Genomic DNA, 20,737 nt, shown 5'->3' with positions numbered 1-20,737 from the left:
AAGTGCATCAAATTATAATGTAGGCTGGGTTCGAGTTAGAAAGATAGGCTTCATTTTAGGCTCGGGCCTTAAGCCTAAATTTTAGGGTCAGACCCAGGTTGGACACCCCAGTGTTTTATACTTCAAATATAAATATTATTTGCAATATTTTTTATCATATAATATATACAATAATAAATTTTATATATGTTTTTCTTAAAAAACAGGTTTGCAGATATGAATGGCGAGGGTGGGGCAGGGCAAATTCCTGGGGACGAGTTTTCAGTCCTATTAGGGTCCGGGGCAGGGGTTGTCATTCCTAATGAGCACCTAATAGTGTTTATTTTTTAAGGAATATTTTATTAGCCGTTGTCATTCCTAATGAGCATCGTGTTCATTTTTTATTGACCGAAACATAATATAACATCTATTTTTCCCTAAATGCGAACAACAACGTGTTTAATTGGATGATTGTCTAATTTGCATGGATTGTACCTTAAGGCAGTGTTTGGTTTTAAGGAATAATTTGGTAAAATGGAAAAGTATGGAATGGGATGACAAGGAAAAATGGAAGGTATTCTGATGCAGAAACTTATATCCTGCTCCATACCAGGTCAGAACATGGCGCATCCAGTACTGACCAAAAGTCCGAAACAGACCTGTCGGGAACTTCGGCTTGACATATATATCAAGGGCAGATAGATTGAACCAGTGAATCGGGTCTGTCAACCCGACCCATTGGCAGCCTCAAACATCTATTACCATAGGGCAAAATGCAAATACCTCACTTCTGTGAGAGGCTTCAATATATAAAATAAAAAGGGGAAATCACGTTAAAGAAGCATTTTTTTTAAACAAAAAAACAAAGTTGTTTAAAAAATGCATACATATTAACAAACACCCCTACCCAAAATCTGAAATCATCTCTGTTATGAATTATGATTGAATAGGAATTTGGAGAAGATTGGCTTATAATTTTGTTATTTTGTTTGATGATGTCATGTAAGCCTTGTTGCAACCATATGGTTCTACTTCTACGCATGGTTTTCAAAACCAGACCAGACAGAACGGTTGGACTGGAAAAACTGGGACCGGTTCTGTTTTCCCCCAAAACCGTTGATTTTAGTCAGCAAACCGCTGAATCAGCCGATTAACCGTTTGAATTATTCGAACGGTTTTGACCGTTTTTTAATTTTTTAAATTTTTGTCAGAACAGGCCGAACAGTCAAACAGTCGGACCTTTCGAACCGGTAATCGGACCCCTGACCAGTTCAGCTTTAAAAACCATGCTTCTACCTAAAAATAAATGAATCCTGTTTTGCCATTCCATTCTGCTCAGTGCCTTATCCACTGTTAAATTATAAGCCCTTGAACCATTTCTTATTTTTGTTTGATCAACAATCAAATAACATTTGATTGAATCACAAAAAGAGGGAAAAAAAAAAGAAAAATGAAGCAGTGTCAAATATACTGTCACCTGTTACCACTACCACACAATCATGAGAACTGTTGGCTGCTGTCATGAGTTGTTGTTAATACTGATACATTTTCCTTGCATACAAGATTGGTAAAGGCAAATATCCTTGCAAAACAAGAAATCAGTTGCTCATGAATCACCTCTTCAGCAGGAAGTTCCATGGTCGTCTCTCTCTTCAGAGATGTAACTCCTTTTTCAGCAATACCACAAGGTACAATGTGCTTAAAATAGTCCAGATCAGGATCGATATTAAAAGCTAACCCATGGGATGTGATCCCTGATGAGATTCGAACCCCAATTGCACCAATCTTCCGGTCTCCGACCCAAACACCTGTTTCACCTGTTCCTCCGGGATGTGCTTGCACGCCATATAGAGAAGCCAATTCAATCATTGTCAATTCAAGGTTTTCTACATATTTCCTAGCACCCAGTCCAATTTCTCGAAGAGAGATAATGGGATATAATATGGCTTGATGTGGCCCATGAAAAGTTATGTCTCCACCTCTTTGTGTATAATGCAGCTCAGCTCCCATTCTTTGAAGGTCAGATTCAGGGACTAGTAAATTGTGATAGGTTCGTCGTTTCCCAAGTGTGTAAGTAGGGGGATGTTGTAGGGACAAAAGTGTGTTTGGAATTTTACCAACTTTCCTATCAGAGATTAGCTTTTCCTGAAGCTTCAGTGCATCCAAGTAGTTCACTATGCCCATCTTCCAGACCTCAAGGCTCCGCCTAACTCTCATTCCCTGCATATCATAATACATTCAATAACCCAAATTATAATACAGTTAGCTTCATATTTTTTAGGATCATTTAACTGACACCTTTTTTTTACTTTTTATCCGCCTATCAAAAAAAAGATCCAATACAAGCATTTTAAGAAGGGCTACCACAAAAAACCTATATTTCCTTGAAATTTGCAGCCAATTGTCATGGCTTCCATAATTTCAGCTAGTTCTGGTTCTAAATCCCTATCTATGAGAACCTCCATATCTCCACCTCCTCTAGTCATCATCATTTATTTCTTTTATATCTGCAAGAGTTAACTCCTAGTCACTACGTTCACATGTGATGAATAACTTAAACCTCAGCAAAGAAACCCCAACCATGCAAAATTTTATTTCATACTAATTATAAAATAAATAAACATACAAGGAAATGGCTAATAAAAATAAGGACATATTACTTTGATATACCCTGTGGTTTCATTAAACTACTTAAACATATCCTCCTGTGGTTTCTAAAACTACTTAAATACCTTGTTAAAATATTTAACAGTTAAGATTGATGGGGGGGAAATGAAAGGATAAAAATGTGCTTGACTGTTCTTTCAATTTTCAAAACATGCACTTTAACTGTTCTTTCAGAAAATCCATACTGTGCTCTCTGAACTTGGCACAGTAAAACAAACTCGAACCTTACACAGATGCCGCTACTGGACTGTACAGCAAAACAAAGCAGGGCAAAACCTCATTTTATGAAGTCTTTAAAGAATTTTGTGATCCTTGTTCAAGCATTGATGGACTGAATAAAACAAGAAATAGTCAACCGTAGCAGACATGATTCAGAATATCAAGAATATTGCTAAGTGAAATAAATAATGAATAGAGCACTTAGCTGTATTTACGAGACTGATGTTCAGATAATAAATTTTCTGATGAACTCCCGGTCACTGGTGTTATTCGGTTTGGCCTTTCAGCATTATCAGCAAGTTCTGAATTTCCGATGCTCCCACTGCTCCTTTTGATTCAGCAGCAGTTTGCGCTTTCGGCAATGATACTTCTAAGTGCCGATTTGAGATGCTTGGGTTCGGTTTTCTGATCGAATCGGCCTTATGTGGTTAATCCTATTTTGTGGAGGTGTCAAAAGCCCTAAATTTATTTAGGGTTCACTCGGTCCAGGAAAAACAAATTTTGACGTGTAACTCTCGAACCAGCAACCCAATTGATGAAGAAGGCCAAAAAATAATGTATTTTTTTGTCGAATCTCTAATGGCACCGAAGAGTCAAATCTCTCTACGGCTGATGCGCAAAAATAAAGAATCTGCAACTTGGTTTCTTTGGTGTCGATCAAACTATTAGCAGTGATTTTCTCAAGCGATCGAAGATGTTTATAACGCTCGAACCGGCCGGAGAAGGAGCTTCAAACTCAGTTTAACAGGGGATTCACAGTCGCCCAGTGATGCTTTCGAGGTTGCGGTAACGTAGGAGTGAAGCCGCCGTCGTTAGAAACCAACGGTTGGACTGGAGGTGGGAGAAAAACCCTCGAACTGGGTTCTGTTCGCTCGGAGTTGCCGGAGCCACCGTTTGTTCGGAGATGGGAGAAAAAGATTCTAACAACTGCTTCGGTGGAGAATAATGAAACCTTCGAATAGCTTTTTGAAGGAATCGCCTGGCGCAAGTCGAGTTTTCTAACTATTCACGAAGAAGAAGAACCTTTGATATATGAAAGAGATAGGCAGTCGAACAGGTTTCGCAGCGGAAATCAGAGGAAACCCTCAAAAAAAATCGGAGAAGTACAGATACACACGACGCAGAATTCTGAATTCCAGCCTCCGCTACTACTGGCCCTCTCCCCTATAAACCACATTCTGCCCGTTAATTTGATATTAATTCACGGTCAGGATGCATTCCCGGGACTATAAAATTTTGATCTGAGCTGATTAGTCATTCTCCCTAAAAAATTTTCTCTCTCCTCTCCCTCTTTGAAGCTTAAATGATGAGGTAAGATCCGGTGTGGCGTGACTATACTTTAAACACTATGCCAATCGATGCTGTGCTCTGATACCGGTGTAAGACCTTCAAGATGCAAAGATGGACGGTTGATGCTTGGGCATTCAAACCTGCATACAAAGAGAAAAGTGTATCTGCCACATAATATGGGATTCAAGCTTTGAGGATCTTTTCCGTGTTCTCAGTAAAGAGCTTATCTTGTGTATATGAAGCACGTGGGAGTGGTCCCTTTTATAGTCTGCTTCTCCAACATGAAGTTCTCTTATCTGGTATTAGAAACAAACAATAATCAAAATAATCAATTGAGATAAGTGCTCCTCAACAGTAAAATTCATGCTCCATCAGATTTGAGACAAGTGTCTCATGTTGACCAAGGATCTAACCACTTGGTCATCCAGTCTACACTGGGTCAAATGGATATCCATTGACCCAGTAAGTGTTGAAACTAGAACCCATAATAATCCAACAATATTGGTATCTTTATGCATAAAACATTTTCAAGTAAACAATCAAATAAATTTCTTTTTATAGAAAATAAATAAATAGATAATAACTTGAAAAACAAGTGATTGATGTGTGTGTGAAAGTATTGCATAGAAATAACCATAAAATAATCATCTTCCATCAACATGTGGCTTATCACATGGCCATTGGATATTCCAACACGTTGAGGATTAAATGAGGGCCTATGGCCACTCTACAATCAAAGAAGAGAGTGGAGAGATCGGAGAGAAGATGAGAGACTGGAAGGAGGTTGATCAGGGTTCGCCGCTGCCCTTGCTGGTTTCGTTCGAATAGGGGAGAGATGAGAACAGTCTGTTCCTTCGTAAACTTCTCCGATTAGCTGCTGTTGGTTTCGTTCCAACGAAGGAGATGAATAGTGTCTATCTTCCTCTTCTCTTCCACCCCGGGTTAAATGAGGCATCATATTGTTTTTATATGAGAGTGGGCTGTTATTTCATAATTTTAATGAAAATGGGGGGTGTTTTGGTAATTCTCAACAGGTTGGGTTAAGTCGAGTCTAGGAGGGATGAACTAGGTTGATGAAGATCAAATCAAGGTTTCATATGGATGGTTAAGGTTTTGAGTCAAGAATGGAGGGTTGAGAAGGGTCTGACCGTAGATAAGGGTTCTGTGTGTGAGGCTAGTAAGATTGGTCAAAATATAATCTTTTTAGATGAAGCGACAAACGGGGGTAGTTTTGAATGCAATTTCACAGGGTGGGGTTTATGGACATTCTGAGTCGATTGGTGGGGTCAGATTGGCCAATTGAGCCTAGATCGGGCAGATTTGGAATCTGATCAATCTGGAGCCTCAAAATAGAATCTTTGTGTGAGTAAGGGTAAATGAAGGTGTTTGGGGCTGAAATTTCACAAGTAGGCATTTGGAGGGGTCTGGGATCTAATGATGAGGTCTGATCAGTCTTAGAGGGTCAATATCATAGGAGTTTGGGTCAATGGGATGTTTCAAAATGGAATCTTGGTTTGGTAGAGGGACAAATGAGGGAATCTAGGGTTGAAACTTTATGGGAAGGTGTTTTGGTGTCCGGAGTCTAAAGGTGTGGTCTGATCGGTTCAGGTGTGTCAAGATCAAGGTAATCTGGGCTTTAGGTGTTTAGGTTGATGAGAAAGGTTAAAATGGAATCTTCGTTTGATGAGGGGGTAAATAGGGGAAATTTGAGTTGAAAATTTACAGGCAGGTGTCTTGAGAGATCTTGGGTCTGATGGTTGTGTCTGATCTAATGTTTGAGGTGTGAGTGCGGGTCAATCAGGGTTATTGGATAGGTACCAGGTAGGTTTAACGATGGATCTGAGGGCTTTGGGGGGTGAAATTTGGGTTTTTTGGTGTTTTGGAGAGTTCGAAGGGTTTGATCGGGTGTTTGGGGTGAATTGGAGGCTCAGGCAACAGACCGAGCAAAAATCAAGTGCTAACAATGATGTTTGGGATCTAATCTAATGGTTAAGGCATAAATGGGGGGTTAATTGGGACCATCAAATTGGGGTCGAGTAGGGTTAACTTTGAAAAATGACCCAAAAATGGAACTATTTTCCCCTCTCTGTCATGGGTTAAAAACAGTTCAACCATCTTGGTCAATGGTTTAACCCGTAGTTGTGTTATGGCCTTTAGATTATGATCTTGAATATACTATGTTGGATCTAGGTTTATTGAGTTAGAGGGGGAAATAAAAGGGAAAGAGAGGGATGGGAGGTTTACTGAGTAGATGGTAAAATAAGAGGGAAAAAAATTAAGGGGAGAAAGATTAAGATTGGGGATTTCTAGGTATCAAAGATTGAGAGAGTGAGGGAGGGAAGAAGAAGTTCAAGCAACCATAGTTGGTAGGCTGGCAATGACTCTCCTACAACTACAATAGAAGTAGAGGAAGGTGCACATGAGCAGAGGAGATCCATCTAATGAGAGAGAGAGAGAGAGAGAGAAAGAGAAAGATATGGAGAGCTCTCTGCTTAGAGAGGTCTACCCAGAGAGTGCATATCCATCTGTTTAGACTTTATGGAGATTTCTTCTGAAAAATACACACTCAGCAACTTCCCTTCGGTTGTTGTAGAGGAATAGTGGTGGCACAACACAGATCTACGATGGTTGTAACTTGTAAAGCATTGATGGTGGCAAAAGGTCTGCAGCGACAATGAATGGCACAGGCAAAAGCGGATTTGAGAAGAAAAGAAAAATGCAAAAGAATAAGAGGGAATAAGAAAAGGAGTCGGGGAGATTTAGGGTTAACTCTTATATATATGGTTTGAACTATGACCTACCAATGGTTCAAATAGTTCACCGGTTTGATCGTTCGAGTTAATGGTTTTGACCAAATTCAACATTTTTCTTTTCAAATACTAGATTTAATGTGAAACGGACCCGTTTTTTTTTTGTTCATTGATTGATCAAACGGTCCAACTAAACAGGTCAACGACGGTTTAAAAACATTGGCTTTAACCATGGATCTAGGGGTTTCTGGGCTGAAATTCAGGTTTTTTAGGTTTTTGGGTATTTTGAGAGGATTGAAAAGGTTTGATCGGGTGTTCAGGTGAATTGGGGGTACAAGCAACGAACCGATAAAAAAATGGGTATTGACATTTGATTTTTTAGATTGGAATCATAGTTAAGTCAATTTTTTACTTGAACTAGTTAAAGCTAAAGTTGGGTAACTTATAATACCTTTTAATATTTCTATTAATTTTTTATCCACTATAACAAGTCATCACTTCAGCAACTTTAGTTGTTATACCTCATGCCAATAAAAACCCTACCCACATTTGGCCATACATCACTACAACCACACATTGAGAACATCTCATATAGTTACATGTTACCATTCCTTTTTTTACTAGTAAAGTTACTTGTTGTATTAAGAGTTTGGAGTATGTACATCAATAGAGTATAGCATATATAGTATATTTGTATTTTTTCACATATACAAGCTTTATACACGAAGAGGTGAGCTAGCTTGTTTTCTGTACGAGGGAAATATTCAACGTCTATTGACTTGAGTCTAGTATGTCTTGATCTTGAAGCCATGCCTTGCATTTTCTTTTGTTTTGATACCTCTACATATTGCTTTTCATATAAAAACTTGGAATTTGTATGGAAAATTTGGCTTCCATAATAGCTTTCAATTAAATAATTGATTTGAAGATGAGGAAAATGCTTGTGAGAAGGATACGCAAGTCAATTTGACTATATATCTACCTAACTTGTTCCTTTTCCAAACAAGGGTATCTACTTCTAGTTGTATATTTACCCTTTTTTCAATTATGTGGTTAATCAACTATGTTGTAAAGTGTTGTTGGGGAGCTTGTAAATTCCATGGTCTGTATGAAAGCGGAAAATCAGAAACTCTTGAGTGTGTTTGATTTTTCATACTATTATTTGACAATTGGGGGATCCCTCCAGGTAGTGTTGCCATCCACGGATCATGTAATGTATCAATACTTGATCCATCTTTGATCAGCCAGATCACTTATGCTTTGAGTTCTTTCATGATTTTAAATGTTTGTTTCCACCAAAGAGAATCATGGGCCTTTGTTTCAAATAAGAAATGGGTTGCGGTCTTTGATGTTCTTGGCTAGGAGTGTATTGGGGTTAGTGAGAATTCTCCATACTTGCTTCCCAAATATGGTCTTGTTCATATGTTGACTTTGCTTGGAGCCTAATCCCCCTTTGTTTTTGGTTGACAAAGGTTTGACAAAGAGATTAGGTGTTTTTGTTGCTTCTTCTCATGGCTTCTCCACCAATATGTAGGTATAGATTGAGTGACTGTTTGAATGAGGGTAGTGCAACCAGCTTGGGATAATAATTTTGCTCCCTGATACTTTGTTTTTTATTTAATTCTCTTGGTGAGATGTCCGTGTTGTTGAATAAGGCTTTTAGCCAAATAACTGCCAGTTTCAAAGCTTGGTTGACTCCTACGTGTTTTGAGATGAACTTCCTATGTTGTATGTGAATATTTTACTGAATAGAATGCTTGATTTGCTGTAGTTGATCTTTTGACTTGAAGCATCTTCAGATTTAAGTAGCAAGGATTTCAAGTGTTTGACTTCATTGAATTCAACTTTACAAAAGATGCAAAAAGGTGTGTGATTTATTGAGAGTCCCTATTGAGTTATGCCTTCCATATTCCCAAGAAAAACTTCCTTGTTAATTAATTGTACGAGGACTTCCATCCCTATGATAAATAAATATGGTGACAGATCTCCATGTCTTATCCCTCTCTTTAGATGAAAATGTCATGAAACCTTTTCTTCCATTTTGATAGAAAAGGTGAGAGTGGATATACAATGGTGTATATCCCCATGTTAGCATTCATGGGGAGATTTTCCCAGTCTTGTGCGTAAAAGTGGGTAAGAGATTTGGATTGGTTATCAAACAACCATCAATTATAATACCAAATAAGTAAACTCCGGTGATACTGTAATATGGTCCGATTTTACGGGTATTTGGTAGAGGCATTAATATATCTCTTAAATCGGTGCAAAACTCCATTCATAACAGTTTTCCCTAGAAAATCAATGGAAAGTTTAAATCGATGTAAATCAATGAATATGATAATCCGGCTTTGATCAGGACAAAGCCGTTCCAACAACCTTTACGGCCTTATGTTGGGAATATCTCTGTATTTATGTAAATTATTTCGTTTTATGGGAGATATTCGAGTTCGTCTTTAATCCAGGCATGCTACGTTTAAGCAACGTGCACACATTTGAAGGACACGCCACGTGTCCTCCGAATTGTGTGAGGGGCTGAAGCGTGTGAAAAGCCTTCAACCCCGTTAGTTATCACTATCGTTAGTCTAGGTTAATCAAAATGCGAGTTTTACTCCTCTTCTCCTCTCTTGTCGCAAACGAACCTCCTCACGCTCTCTCTCGTCATCTGCCCGGTGGCGGTTATACAACCATCACCATCGGCGACAAACAATCATCAATGGAATCAACCTCAGGTATTGTATTTTTTGCATCTCTTCTAAAACAAAGACAAAAAAAATCACCGGCGGTGATGGTTGTGCTAAGATATCATTTGGTTGGAAAGTTCAATTAAAAGATATTACACAATCAGGAATCTCAATTATCAAAACAAAAAATAATAATGTGCAATCAAGAAGGCTACTAGATTTAGCTGGTTCATTTGGGAGTAAAGAAGGAATTGGTAAACGTTAGTAGACTGCAACATCTGTAAATACATTTTACAGAAATCAATAATTCATGCAGGGGGCAGTGCCACCTTTTTTTATCAGTGAACATGATCTATTAATGGAACAAAAACTTTTGCCTTCAGCAAAGAAGTGGCATACTTCACTATCAGTTTTTCTTTTTTGGACTGGTCATGCTTCATCATGAGATTCAATACTGGTTTTCTTGCAAAATTTTGCCTTTGTTCTATGTTATGCAGTTGTTAACTATGAAAGTATTAATGAGATTGAAATCACTAAAGTTATTGGACATCAGCACAATGGTTCTATTGAGGAAGAAGCAGAGTTTAACACAATGGTGCAGTTAAGTGCTGCTAATCTTGAGGCAGGGGAAGATAGTGCTATTTAAGAAATTGAATTGTCAACAATAGAAAGTGAAAACATATTTTCAGAGGAGAAGGATGCTAAATGATGAGAAGGATTCCAGAAAAAAAATAAGAATCTCGTTGAGGGCGAGGATTTTTTTTTTTTTTACTCAGGAAGTTTTGTTGAAATTGTAGAAGGGAGATTGGGTAGGAGGAGGTCTGAAGCAAGGGTGGAATGGTGAGAGAGGATAGAGTTACCTTTGAACCCAAAAATATCAAAATGAAGAAATTTAGGGCATCTGGTACATGTGACTAAGGTTTCTCTCAATTGAAATATGGGGTCTCAGGAGCAGGGCCTTGTTATAACTTTAAGAGACTGTATAATGATGAGATCCTTGATCAAACGAGGCCAGTAGAGAAGAAAATTGATATGGAAGAAGTGGTAGGAGAAGATGTTCGAATTAGTAAAATTATGGGTCTTTTCTTTTTGGGTGGGGAAGAATTTGCCAAGGTGTTCCTTAAGAATTATTTTCACATATCAACATTCATCAAGTGCAAAACAACAAAAAGGCATAGCTCAGCAGAAAACGAGAAATATGATAATACTTGAGGTTGATCCCGTCGCCGGTGATGGTTGTGCAATCGCCGCCGGTCAGATGGGGAGAGAGAGAGCGTGAGGTTCGTCTGCGACAGGAGAGAAGAAGAACAAAACTCCGGTTTGAGTTCGGCTTCAGTCCAAGCAATGATGGTTGTGCAGTCGCCGCCGAGCAGATGAGGAGAAAGAGCGTGAGGTTCATCACAGGAAAGGAGAGGAGCTTAATCCACACTAATGGTAGCAGTAACTAATAAGGCTGAAGGCTTTTCGCACGCTTCAACCCCTCATACGAATTGAAGGACACGTGGCGCGTCCTCCCAATGCGCACGCAGCTTGAATACAGCGTGTCTACACTGAAACCGAATTCAAGATATTCCCAATGTAAAGTTGCAAAGGGCTGCTCGAACGGTGCGAGCACCAAGAAGCCGAACTCTTTTTCATCTCCTCTCTTAGTTCGCGTGTACCTTCCCTACCGTGATCGTGAGTGAGACCGAGCAAAATAATAATGAGAATTATTAAAAAACACGTGTCAGCAAGATAATCATGAGCTCAGCTCCGTGAGAGGAGTTAAGATCAAATCAGCCCCGTGAGAGTGGGGCCGCTTCCTTTAAAATCACGCCAATCAGAAACGCTGCACCAGGTGGCCGCTCAGATTCGGCTTCGAGCTAAGCACATCTAATTTGGTAGGACCCACTTCTAAACACAACGAACTCTCGCTCCTCGTTCGGTTGAGCTTCTAAGCTGAAAAAATGGCGGGGGTTCACTAACAGGAACAGCTTTGGTTAACGGAAGATGGAGGTTCTTCGAGCTACAGCTCCAACTTCACTGGTATCTTTTGTCTCCCCCAAAATCAAGGCAAAACCGACTAATTTCAATCTTCAAACGAAAGTTTTCCTGAGAACTCCGCTCCAGACCTACAACCTCATCAGATCGTCTTCGTTTCGTCCGCTACCTCCTTCGAACTCCTTCCTCAATCGACACCAGATATCTCCATCTGATCTTAATTTTCAAATTTTTCTGCCATCTTTGAATCTAATCAAACCCTACGTACAAGCGGAATGGAGATCAATTCTCAAGGGCTGGGCCTGCAGTGTCATTTCTGTTCTCTGTCTCTCTAAGGTGGTTCCGAAGGTCGGGAAATTCTCTTCTGTTTTGAGTAGTATCGACGCGAATCGGTTCGCAAAGGAAGGCTTGGTTTTGGGTGTTTTGGTTTTGGTCCGGTTGGTTGCGAATTACTGGCAGCAAGCTTTCCTGTGGGATGCGGCATTAAATTCTGCATATAAGATACGAGTTTATGTATTTGAGAAGGTTTTGCAGAGGGATTTAGGGTTTTTTGAAGGTAGTGGCGGTGTTTCGGCTGGTGACGTATCGCATAGGATCACTGCGGAGGCGTCAGATGTTGCCGATACTGTGTATGCTCTTTTAAGTGTAAGTATGTATTTATTTTTGTTTATACTGTATGCTTGTTGGAGATTCTGCCTCAAATAACAATGTTTTCTATATTTTGTATAATTTGGGTATGATTGTAAAGCTTAGACTGCGTTTTTTAATTTCTCTTTTTCTATTGCATTACTATGTGGTGCGTCTCTCTCTGTAATGTGTATCATCTTCTCTGCTCTTTTATATGTATTGAATTTATTTCTTACTTTGAATGTAGACTGTCATACCCAGCACTCTGCAACTATCAGCAATGGCAACCCATATGCTAGTTTTCAGCCCTGTTCTTTCATTAGTTTCAGCCTTGGTGAGTTGGGGAATCTGGACCGTAAAAATCCCTAATATTTTTAACAAAAAACGTCTGCTTGGTTGACTCAGAAAAATGTACTTAATGAGTCTGTAGGTCATTCCATTTATGTCCCTTGTCATTGCCCATCTCGGGGAAAATCTTCGTAAGATATCTAAAAGGGCGAAGTTGAGTGTAGCTATGCTCTCGGCCTACCTGAATGAGGTACGTTTTACGTAACATATGAGAATTGAGAAATGTGACCATCTTTTCTTTTCTCCTCTCTTCCTTTCTCGCACATGCACAGCAGCTACTGTAGAAATGTGATATTTGTGGTACATAAGACCTTTCTATGCATATTTTCTGTCTGTTTCAGGTTCTCCCATCGGTTCTTTTTGTGAAGGCCAACAATGCAGAGCTGTGTGAGGCTGCACGGTTTCAAAGGCTTGCCCATTTTGACCTGTCCGAACAATTGAAAAAGAAGAAAATGAAGGCATTTATTCCTCAGATTGTACAACTTATTTATATTGGAACGTTGTTCATATTTTGTGTTGGTTATTTGGTGGTTGCAAGAGGTTCTTTTGATGGTTCTGCCGCAGTTTCATTTGTAACATCATTGTTCCTCTTGATTGAGCCTATTCAGGTAATATTACAATCTCTATCTATTAGCCATAACATTCATTGAGAAGGCATTAAAATAGCATGCAAAGCTCATGGTTTTTCATTCATATGCATGGCTTATTTTGTTCAAGATCAGTATTAGGTTGGATATTGTGGTAATGCATTAATTGGTGTTCATTTTGCACTTTATATTGGCATTTGCTATACTATAAATTATTCATCAATGCAAGATATAGAATTTTATATTTTTTTTTATTTGGGGATTCGGTGAGCTATTTCATATATTTCATCACTGGCTCAAACAATGTATGTTAATTAGCAGAAAATAATGATGATGCTGATCATCATCATCGTCCAAGCCTTATCTTAACTATATGGGGTCAGCTACATAAATCCTGTTTTGCCGGTCTGCTCTGTTTAATGCCATATCCATTGTTAAATTTTTGGTGCTTAAATCAATTCTTACTACTTCTACCATGTCCCTTTTGGTCTACCCCTTTCCCTTCTAGCCCCTTCAACTTGTAACAAATCACTTTTTGTTATGGTGCTGTTGATGGTCTTCTATGCACATGGCCAAACCAATCAGCAAGAAATAAATTCATAAAAAACCAGAAAATAAAATTGCATGAATAGAATGAAGTTTTCACGAGGGTTCAATTAATAGCATATTCCCTTTAAAGCAATTGCATATCCTATCAATTACTCTTGGGTATAGGAACTTCTGGTTTTTCTTTAGGAACTTACTGATTTGTCTTTGGAGCATTTTCTTGTGGATAGCTAATGTTGTTGCCTTAAGCAGGATTTCTTAGTTGGTCTTTTTCTATTTGGGTTCCATCTATAAAGTTCGGTTCCTTTTCCATTAGGCTCTGTTTGGTTTGTGGGAAGATTTGGGTGGGATGGGAAAAGATGGGATGGGATGGGAAGGTGTAAAAACTTAACTTTCCATTGTTTGGTTTTATATGGGAAAATAATAGGAAAAGTGCCCAACACAAAACAGAGTCCACCCCTGCATTCCCATTTTTTCCGTCTCATAGGCGTTGCTGTGATGATGAGAGGAAGCGAAGCTCTGCTTGTTGCATCCACCACTGCGAAATGCTGCTTGAAGACCGGACCTCATCATGGTTATCATCATCATTTCTCTGCCTTCACCATACCTTCTTCCGCCATTGCCGCCACCTCTGCCACCACCCCCATTAAAACCGTACTCTTGCCACCATAACCACGACTGCTTGCACCACCAAAACCACTTCCAAAGTCGTATCCACCACTGCGTCCACCATTGCCACCACCGTAACCATCCCTCCTGCTTCCCTGAAATAAGATCCACTGGGGTTGGTCACCATCATTCGGGGTAATCACAGATTCGTCAGGGCTGGTCACCTGAAATACCTCCATCTTCGGTGGTATCAATCATGGATTCAACCTTTTCTCCCTCAGCAAAGCTCCAAAGCCCTCATCTCGCTGAACCATTTCACAACTCCAGTTATTTTGGAACTCTCCTGATCCATGGATCTGGTCTTAACTTTGAACGAAATGGCCAGAAAAATCACTGGAGATCTGGCCGTTGGGATAGATAGAGGTTGAAGAAGAAGAGTCTCTCGAGGCTCTCTATTTGAAAAGGCCCAAAATATTTTCTCGAGTTTTCCCACCGGGGTTGCACTGTTTTGTGCGATCCCGATTACACAATTTTGGGATCCCACATCCCACGTTTTTCTCATCCATCCCCCTATTTCCCTCAAAACAAATAAGAGAAAAAGGAATATTTTTGGAATATTCCCTTTTTCTCATCCCCATCCCACAAACCAAACAGAGCCTAGGATGTTTATTGGGAAATTCAAGAGAAGTCCTTATCAGGACTGGTGTTTAGAGCATTTTCTTCTGGTTTCTCTTTTTTTTGAGGTCCTTTTGTTGCAGTTTTTGTACAGTTTCTCGTTGTACAAAGGACCGGTTGATCAATACAATTATACTTTACCTTTTCTCCAAAAAAAAACAAAGATAAGTCCTTAGCAGTCATCGTCTGACATTCCAAATGTAGGTAGAGTGTTATTTGATGCTTGGTACTATATGAAAACTGTAACCTGAGAATCTGACCACTTCTGTACTGAACCTTCTGAATGCAACTCAGGTTTCTTATATGGTTTCATTTTGATCTGATCCAGTGGACATGTTGATAGTTTACAACTTGTTTGTAACCTCTAAACTTCTATTGCTAACAATTTCATACCTGCTGCATATTTATTAATTGTTTTCTTATTATGGTTCAGGAATCACTATAGTTCTTCAATCTGAATATGAAGGATCATGCAGGATGTGGGAAAGGCATACAATGAGTTGAAACAAGGAGAGCCAGCTATAGAACGGTTGTTTGATTTGACCAGCTTCAACTTACAGGTATTAATTGTCGTTAACAATCTGCTTATCTATTGTATCTTTGATCCAACTGAAATTTCTATCCTAGTGTATTTGGGTCCTTGTTCATGTGTTTTGCTGCAGTAGAACTTTTTACTTATTTTGGTGCTTTTCCTAGATTCTTGCTTATTGTTTCATGAATAAATATTATGATACTAGAAATCCTGTTTTCACACTAGCAGTTATTAATTTCAGAAGTAGTAATAAGGGTTTGGTTCCTAGGCATTTCAAAATTGCTCTGTACAAGTGCCCTGGTAATTTTTTTTGTGTTGGCAGATTGCTATTTGGGTCCAATCTTGATATCTTCTCGATGGCATATTTTATTGCTCTAGTTGTTTTTAGTTTATATGATATTTGAAAATGAAAACTGCTTGATAACATGCCATTCTTACTATCTGGCAGTTATGTTTGTATTAACTTGAAGTTTCTAGAGAAACACTTAATTTCTTCCAATGTGACAAAAACATTTTTCCTTTTCTTTTGATTTTTTGCTATGTCAAACAAAGTTATTAGGTACATACTGACACCTTTTTTGAGATAAACTTACTTTAGTTTTAACTTTTTAATTCTATGCCATCCATGATCCATGTAATGCTTGATATGCTTATTCCAAGAAAATTCCATTTCTTTTGTGCATTTCCTGATATGTTAGAACTACAGACGTGTCCATGTTTTTGGTATTATACAGAGTTGCTACACCAGTCATTTTATATGCATTTCAGACAAATGTCTTTCTTTAGCATCATAATCATGTTTGTATGGCTTAGCTTGTTATTCCTCAATGTAGGTGATGGAGAAACCAGATGCAATTGATTTGGACTCTGTTACAGGCGATGTGAAATTTTGTGGTATCTCATTCAGATATGGGGACAACATGCCTCTTGTTTTAAATGAGTTGGATCTCCACATCAAGCCTGGTGAGACAATTGCACTTGTTGGGCCTTCTGGGGGAGGAAAGACAACCCTCACAAAACTGCTTCTTCGCCTTTATGAGCCGTTATCTGGTGAGCAATCTTACAGATAAAATATTGTTAAATAAAATCACGAGCAACTTTTCTTAATCAAATATGTAGTGTCAGACCTCTATGTGCTTGCTGGAAACTTGACATTAACAGTGATGATACTTTGACTGATGTGGTCCTTTCTTCTGATACCTTTTCCTTTTAAGTTTGCAGGTTGTATACTTGTTGATAATCATGATATTCAGAACATACGATTGGAAAGTCTGAAGCGACATGTTGGTCTGGTTTCTCAAGATATAGTGAGTATTAGTTGTTTCATGCTGTTCTGCTACACTCATTTGTTTCTAATTAATATGGATGATAAGTTCAACCTGATCTGTAACTTTATGTGAATATGCATGACTTCCTATGTTTTGTTTGCATTATTTACACATGTTGGTTTAGTTGTTTGGTCCTATTTCCTTGACTTGTATGCATTTTATCATGGCATTTTTTTTCATAGTATTCGAGGTTCTGAGTGTTTAGTTCTTTCCTAAATATTTATTACAAGTTCGATAATATTTCTCAACTATTCCTCAAAACAGTATTACTTCATTGTTGAAATATTTTTTTTTATGAGTATTCATTTTTGAAACATTCCATCCTCAAAGGTGCAAACATTGTTGGTGGATTGAAGTTTAAAAGCTAAAGCCAGTTCTGTAGTGCAAATGTGTTGATTAGATTGGAGGATAAATTTCTAAGACTATAAGAAACAACCATGCTTTGTGGAGAAAAAGTGGAAACAAATGGAGAGGCAGAATTGAAAAGGTGCAGCCTGAACAACCAAGTATTAGCCTAGGGTTGACAGAATAGAAGAGTTGACTGAAATTATATGAGATATTGGTAGTGGCCATCAAGAAAATCAATGAGAAGCATGGTTGGGAAAGTTAATGTTTCAGAGGAGAGCAAGGCAAACATGGACCAATACACTCACGTGAACCGGTTGACCTGCATTTTTTTTTATCAATAACTGCCTGCTGACCTTCATACACAATAATCCTGCTACATGATGCCTTTTGTTGTTTGGTGTAGTATTTTAATTTTTTTTTTTACCTGTAGACTATATTTCTGGCACTGCTAGAAGCATTTACAGTGGTTAGACCTTCTATTAGTCTACACATAACGTATATCTTTTCTATTGGACAAAAATAATGAGATAATACCATAACCATAGTGTTATTGGTTCTACATCATAGTCCATAGAAAATGGGGCAGATGGAGGACTCTGAGATTATCCATAAAGCCAACTGATTTGCATCTTACAGGGTATCATCTGACCAAAAATCGTGTATGAGATTTTTCAAAAAAATTGATGGAGTTTTCTTTTTGCAAAGAATTATTCTTGATAATTTAATTTGATCAGATGGTTGGGATCAATAGAAGAGATTAAAGGAGCTGGCATATGGGTAATTGAGTTTGCAGACTTTAGATCCTAAAAAGATGAAATCAACTTTGAACAGGTTATGGATTATTATTTTCAGGTCTTTAATGAGATACAGATTGGTAGATTAAGATCGGAAATTTCTGAAAACTTTATGAAGAGAAAATAATAAGAAATAAGATGCACATATCCGTCGTGGCAATAAAAAATAAAAGTGGAAGAATGCTAAAAAAAGAAGAGAATAAGGGACAAGAAGAGGGGAGGCTGTACCAACCTGGTTGCCAAAGAAACACTTCAAATTCATAGTTTACAGATCATGTTTAAAGCTTTAAAGTCAGTTACAATATGAGGGCTTCTTTATAGATTTAAATCAATGGGACAACCAGACCTTACAACCTATTTCTGAAATGAAAAAGCAACCATCTGGCTTATTTGCAAGCCAGGGCCTGCAAGGGACAGATGTTCCCTAAATTTGGTTGGAGTACTTTATGGCTTACATTTGGTCACATAGAATGGTTAAGCATATTCATAGAGAACCTACAAATTACACAATTGCCACTACAACACTAAATTGATTTTTCTGTCCATGGTTTCTTCTTTTCCTTTGCACCTACCCATTTGATTCTTATCCTTGTTATTTCATGAAAAGAGGTGAAACAATTCACTTTGGCTATCCTACCCTTTTTTTTGGCTTGATCATCAACAAAGATGAATTCATTCATTAATTAAAAAACAATTACAACAAGGGGTTGTGATTACAATCCTTGGCTGTCCTACTTGGGTTAAACTTAATTGTTGGAATGAAACCTCCTACCTTGGGGATTGTTAGGGCATATGCTGCACAGTGAGGCATGCAACTCCTGTGAACTACAGCAAAAGATTCCAATCCAATGGATCCCCCAAAAGGCAGAAATTCTAGCTGTTCAGCACTAATACATACAATTAATCTATGGTGCTAAAGGTTTCATCACACGATTATCCTATTGAGGTTGTCCTTAGCCTCAGGTGGGCACAATCATGGTTCCTTCAAAAGTATTTCTGTAGCCTCAGGTGGGCACCAAGATCCAGTCCATATGCCTTTATAGTGGAGATACATGTTGCACCTAAACTAAAGTGTGACAGAAAATTAGTATGAGCAGAAGTATTTCTGTAACCTTTACACCATCTATCAGATCAATGTCAGGTGTTTTTAGATCTATCCACAAGTTTTATAGTTTTAAAAGGTTTAGCTCATTAAATATCTATATGTCAGACACTTTTTTCAGGAACAGTTGCTGAAAACATCGGCTATAGGGATTTTATGAGCAAAATCAACATGGAGAGGGTTGAAAATGCTGCTAGAACTGCAAATGCAGATGGATTCATTAAAGAGCTTCCTAATGGGTATGAAACCAATATAGGACCAAGGGGCTCACTTTTAAGTGGAGGCCAGAAGCAGCGGTAAAGTTTCAACAATCAAATATTTTTAACCTTGTAGACTTGTGTGTCCGAATTCATGTCAAAAGTTTCTGGACCAGTCTGTGAGGTGACATTAGTTAGGCAAATAAGTAAACCAGTTGGTTATTGATGTCATCAATGAGGTTGTTTCTCTAACTAAACTTTTGTGCAGGCTAGCTATTGCAAGGGCACTCTATCAGAATTCCTCTATACTGATTTTAGATGAAGCAACTTCGGCTTTGGATAGCAAGTCAGAGGTGCTGGTGAGACAAGCTGTGGAACATTTAATGAAAAACCATACTGTAAGGACAGTAAACAATATTGTTCTCTCTTCTTCAAATTTGTCTTTGAAGTAACATTCTGATTATAAAAGATGCATCATTTAGCAGATAAAATGAGAGGATATTATTATGATTTTTATTTATATAAGTTGACAAAGATTAACCAGGTTACTTTATGGGTAGCAAAGCCCAAACCCCAAGTTGAACTTCTACTGCTTCATCTGATGTTGATTAAAAGAAGTCCAACTTGAATGGTTGTATACATAATGTCATGCCAAGTACCAAGTTTTGACATATCTACACCCTTTAGCTTATGATTCCTAGTAGCATTTTTGAAATGCAGCAAACTCATTGAGAAGTGTAAGTACATGAATGTAGTATGATATGAGTAGCATGCAGTCCCAGCAATGGGAGTGACCGAGTGAGTGATGTTTAATTTAGGTGGTGGGACCCACTGCATTAATTCTATTCCCCTCCATTTCATATGTGATGTTAAATTGTTGATAATCAGTTGTTAATGGTTTAAATGTTTGATATTTCTTGTTAAGGTTCAAAGTCTTACTCAATTGCATTTCCACTAATTTATGTAGGTACTGGTGATTGCCCATCGATTAGAAACTGTTTTAATGGCTAAACGAGTATTCCTTTTAGAAAATGGAAGGCTGGAAGAGATCAGTCACTCGTCTCTTGTGGCCAAGAGAGGTCACTATGGAGTCACAAGTGTCTAGTGGATTTATTTTTATGATTGTTGAAGAAGGGTGAGAACCGTGGAAGTGGAATCATGGCAACAAATTATTAGTACATCGGTTTTTTCCTAATTTACCAAGGATCCAGCTCTTTTTATTTTATTTTTACTTGGTCCAGGTTATGCTTGTGGAGGGGGTAAGGCTCCGTGCTGCTCACTGGTAAAATCAACTTATTATTATTATTATTACTATTTTTTGTTGGTTCTCTGAATTTATTTCTTCTTTTAGGGAAATAGTAACGAGGCTTATTGCAAGCATATTCCATTTGGTTATCTACAACATCACTACACAGCTGTTAATGATAAAAAATTGAACTCATATGTTTCAAGTTTCAACTTTCAAGAACCAAGTTATG

General features: G+C 38.2%; 2 protein-coding genes across 8 annotated transcripts; one reads left to right on the top strand and one right to left on the bottom strand.

Annotated features, from left to right (window-relative positions):
• Positions 1–1,332: 1,332 nt before the first annotated feature.
• LIP2 (lipoyltransferase 2) lies at positions 1,333–4,013 on the bottom strand. 4 transcript variants are annotated; one of them, XM_010246935.3, is made up of 2 exons: positions 2,354–4,013; positions 1,333–2,199 (listed from the first exon to the last, which is right to left on the bottom strand). In XM_010246935.3, the coding sequence occupies exon 2, from the start codon at positions 2,194–2,196 to the stop codon at positions 1,477–1,479; it is 720 nt and encodes a 239-aa protein (XP_010245237.1). In that variant the 5' UTR covers positions 2,197–2,199; positions 2,354–4,013; the 3' UTR covers positions 1,333–1,476. The 4 variants fall into 4 exon arrangements, with proteins under 4 accessions (XP_010245237.1, XP_010245246.1, XP_010245251.1 ...); XM_010246944.3 differs by having other exon boundaries at positions 2,871–4,013; XM_010246949.3 differs by having other exon boundaries at positions 3,072–4,013.
• Positions 4,014–11,442: 7,429 nt separating this feature from the next.
• ABCB29 (ABC2 homolog 12) lies at positions 11,443–20,699 on the top strand. 4 transcript variants are annotated; one of them, XR_016077278.1, is made up of 11 exons: positions 11,443–12,211; positions 12,441–12,527; positions 12,624–12,731; positions 12,883–13,149; positions 15,435–15,518; positions 16,324–16,540; positions 16,712–16,797; positions 19,171–19,358; positions 19,528–19,657; positions 20,227–20,518; positions 20,619–20,699. XR_016077278.1 is itself a non-coding variant. In XM_010246900.3 (10 exons), the coding sequence occupies exons 1-10, from the start codon at positions 11,576–11,578 to the stop codon at positions 20,362–20,364; spliced, it is 1,941 nt and encodes a 646-aa protein (XP_010245202.1). In that variant the 5' UTR covers positions 11,443–11,575; the 3' UTR covers positions 20,365–20,639. The 4 variants fall into 4 exon arrangements, 1 of the variants encoding a protein (XP_010245202.1); XR_016077277.1 differs by having other exon boundaries at positions 20,611–20,639; XR_016077276.1 differs by having other exon boundaries at positions 20,227–20,541; positions 20,611–20,639.
• Positions 20,700–20,737: the final 38 nt, after the last annotated feature.

Source organism: Nelumbo nucifera, chromosome 6 (assembly GCF_055504915.1).
Source record: "Nelumbo nucifera cultivar China Antique chromosome 6, China Antique-T2T, whole genome shotgun sequence".
NCBI classification, from domain to species: domain Eukaryota; kingdom Viridiplantae; phylum Streptophyta; class Magnoliopsida; order Proteales; family Nelumbonaceae; genus Nelumbo; species Nelumbo nucifera.
Note: the sequence above shows the minus strand (reverse complement) of the source record. Positions and strands in the feature narration are given on the sequence as shown.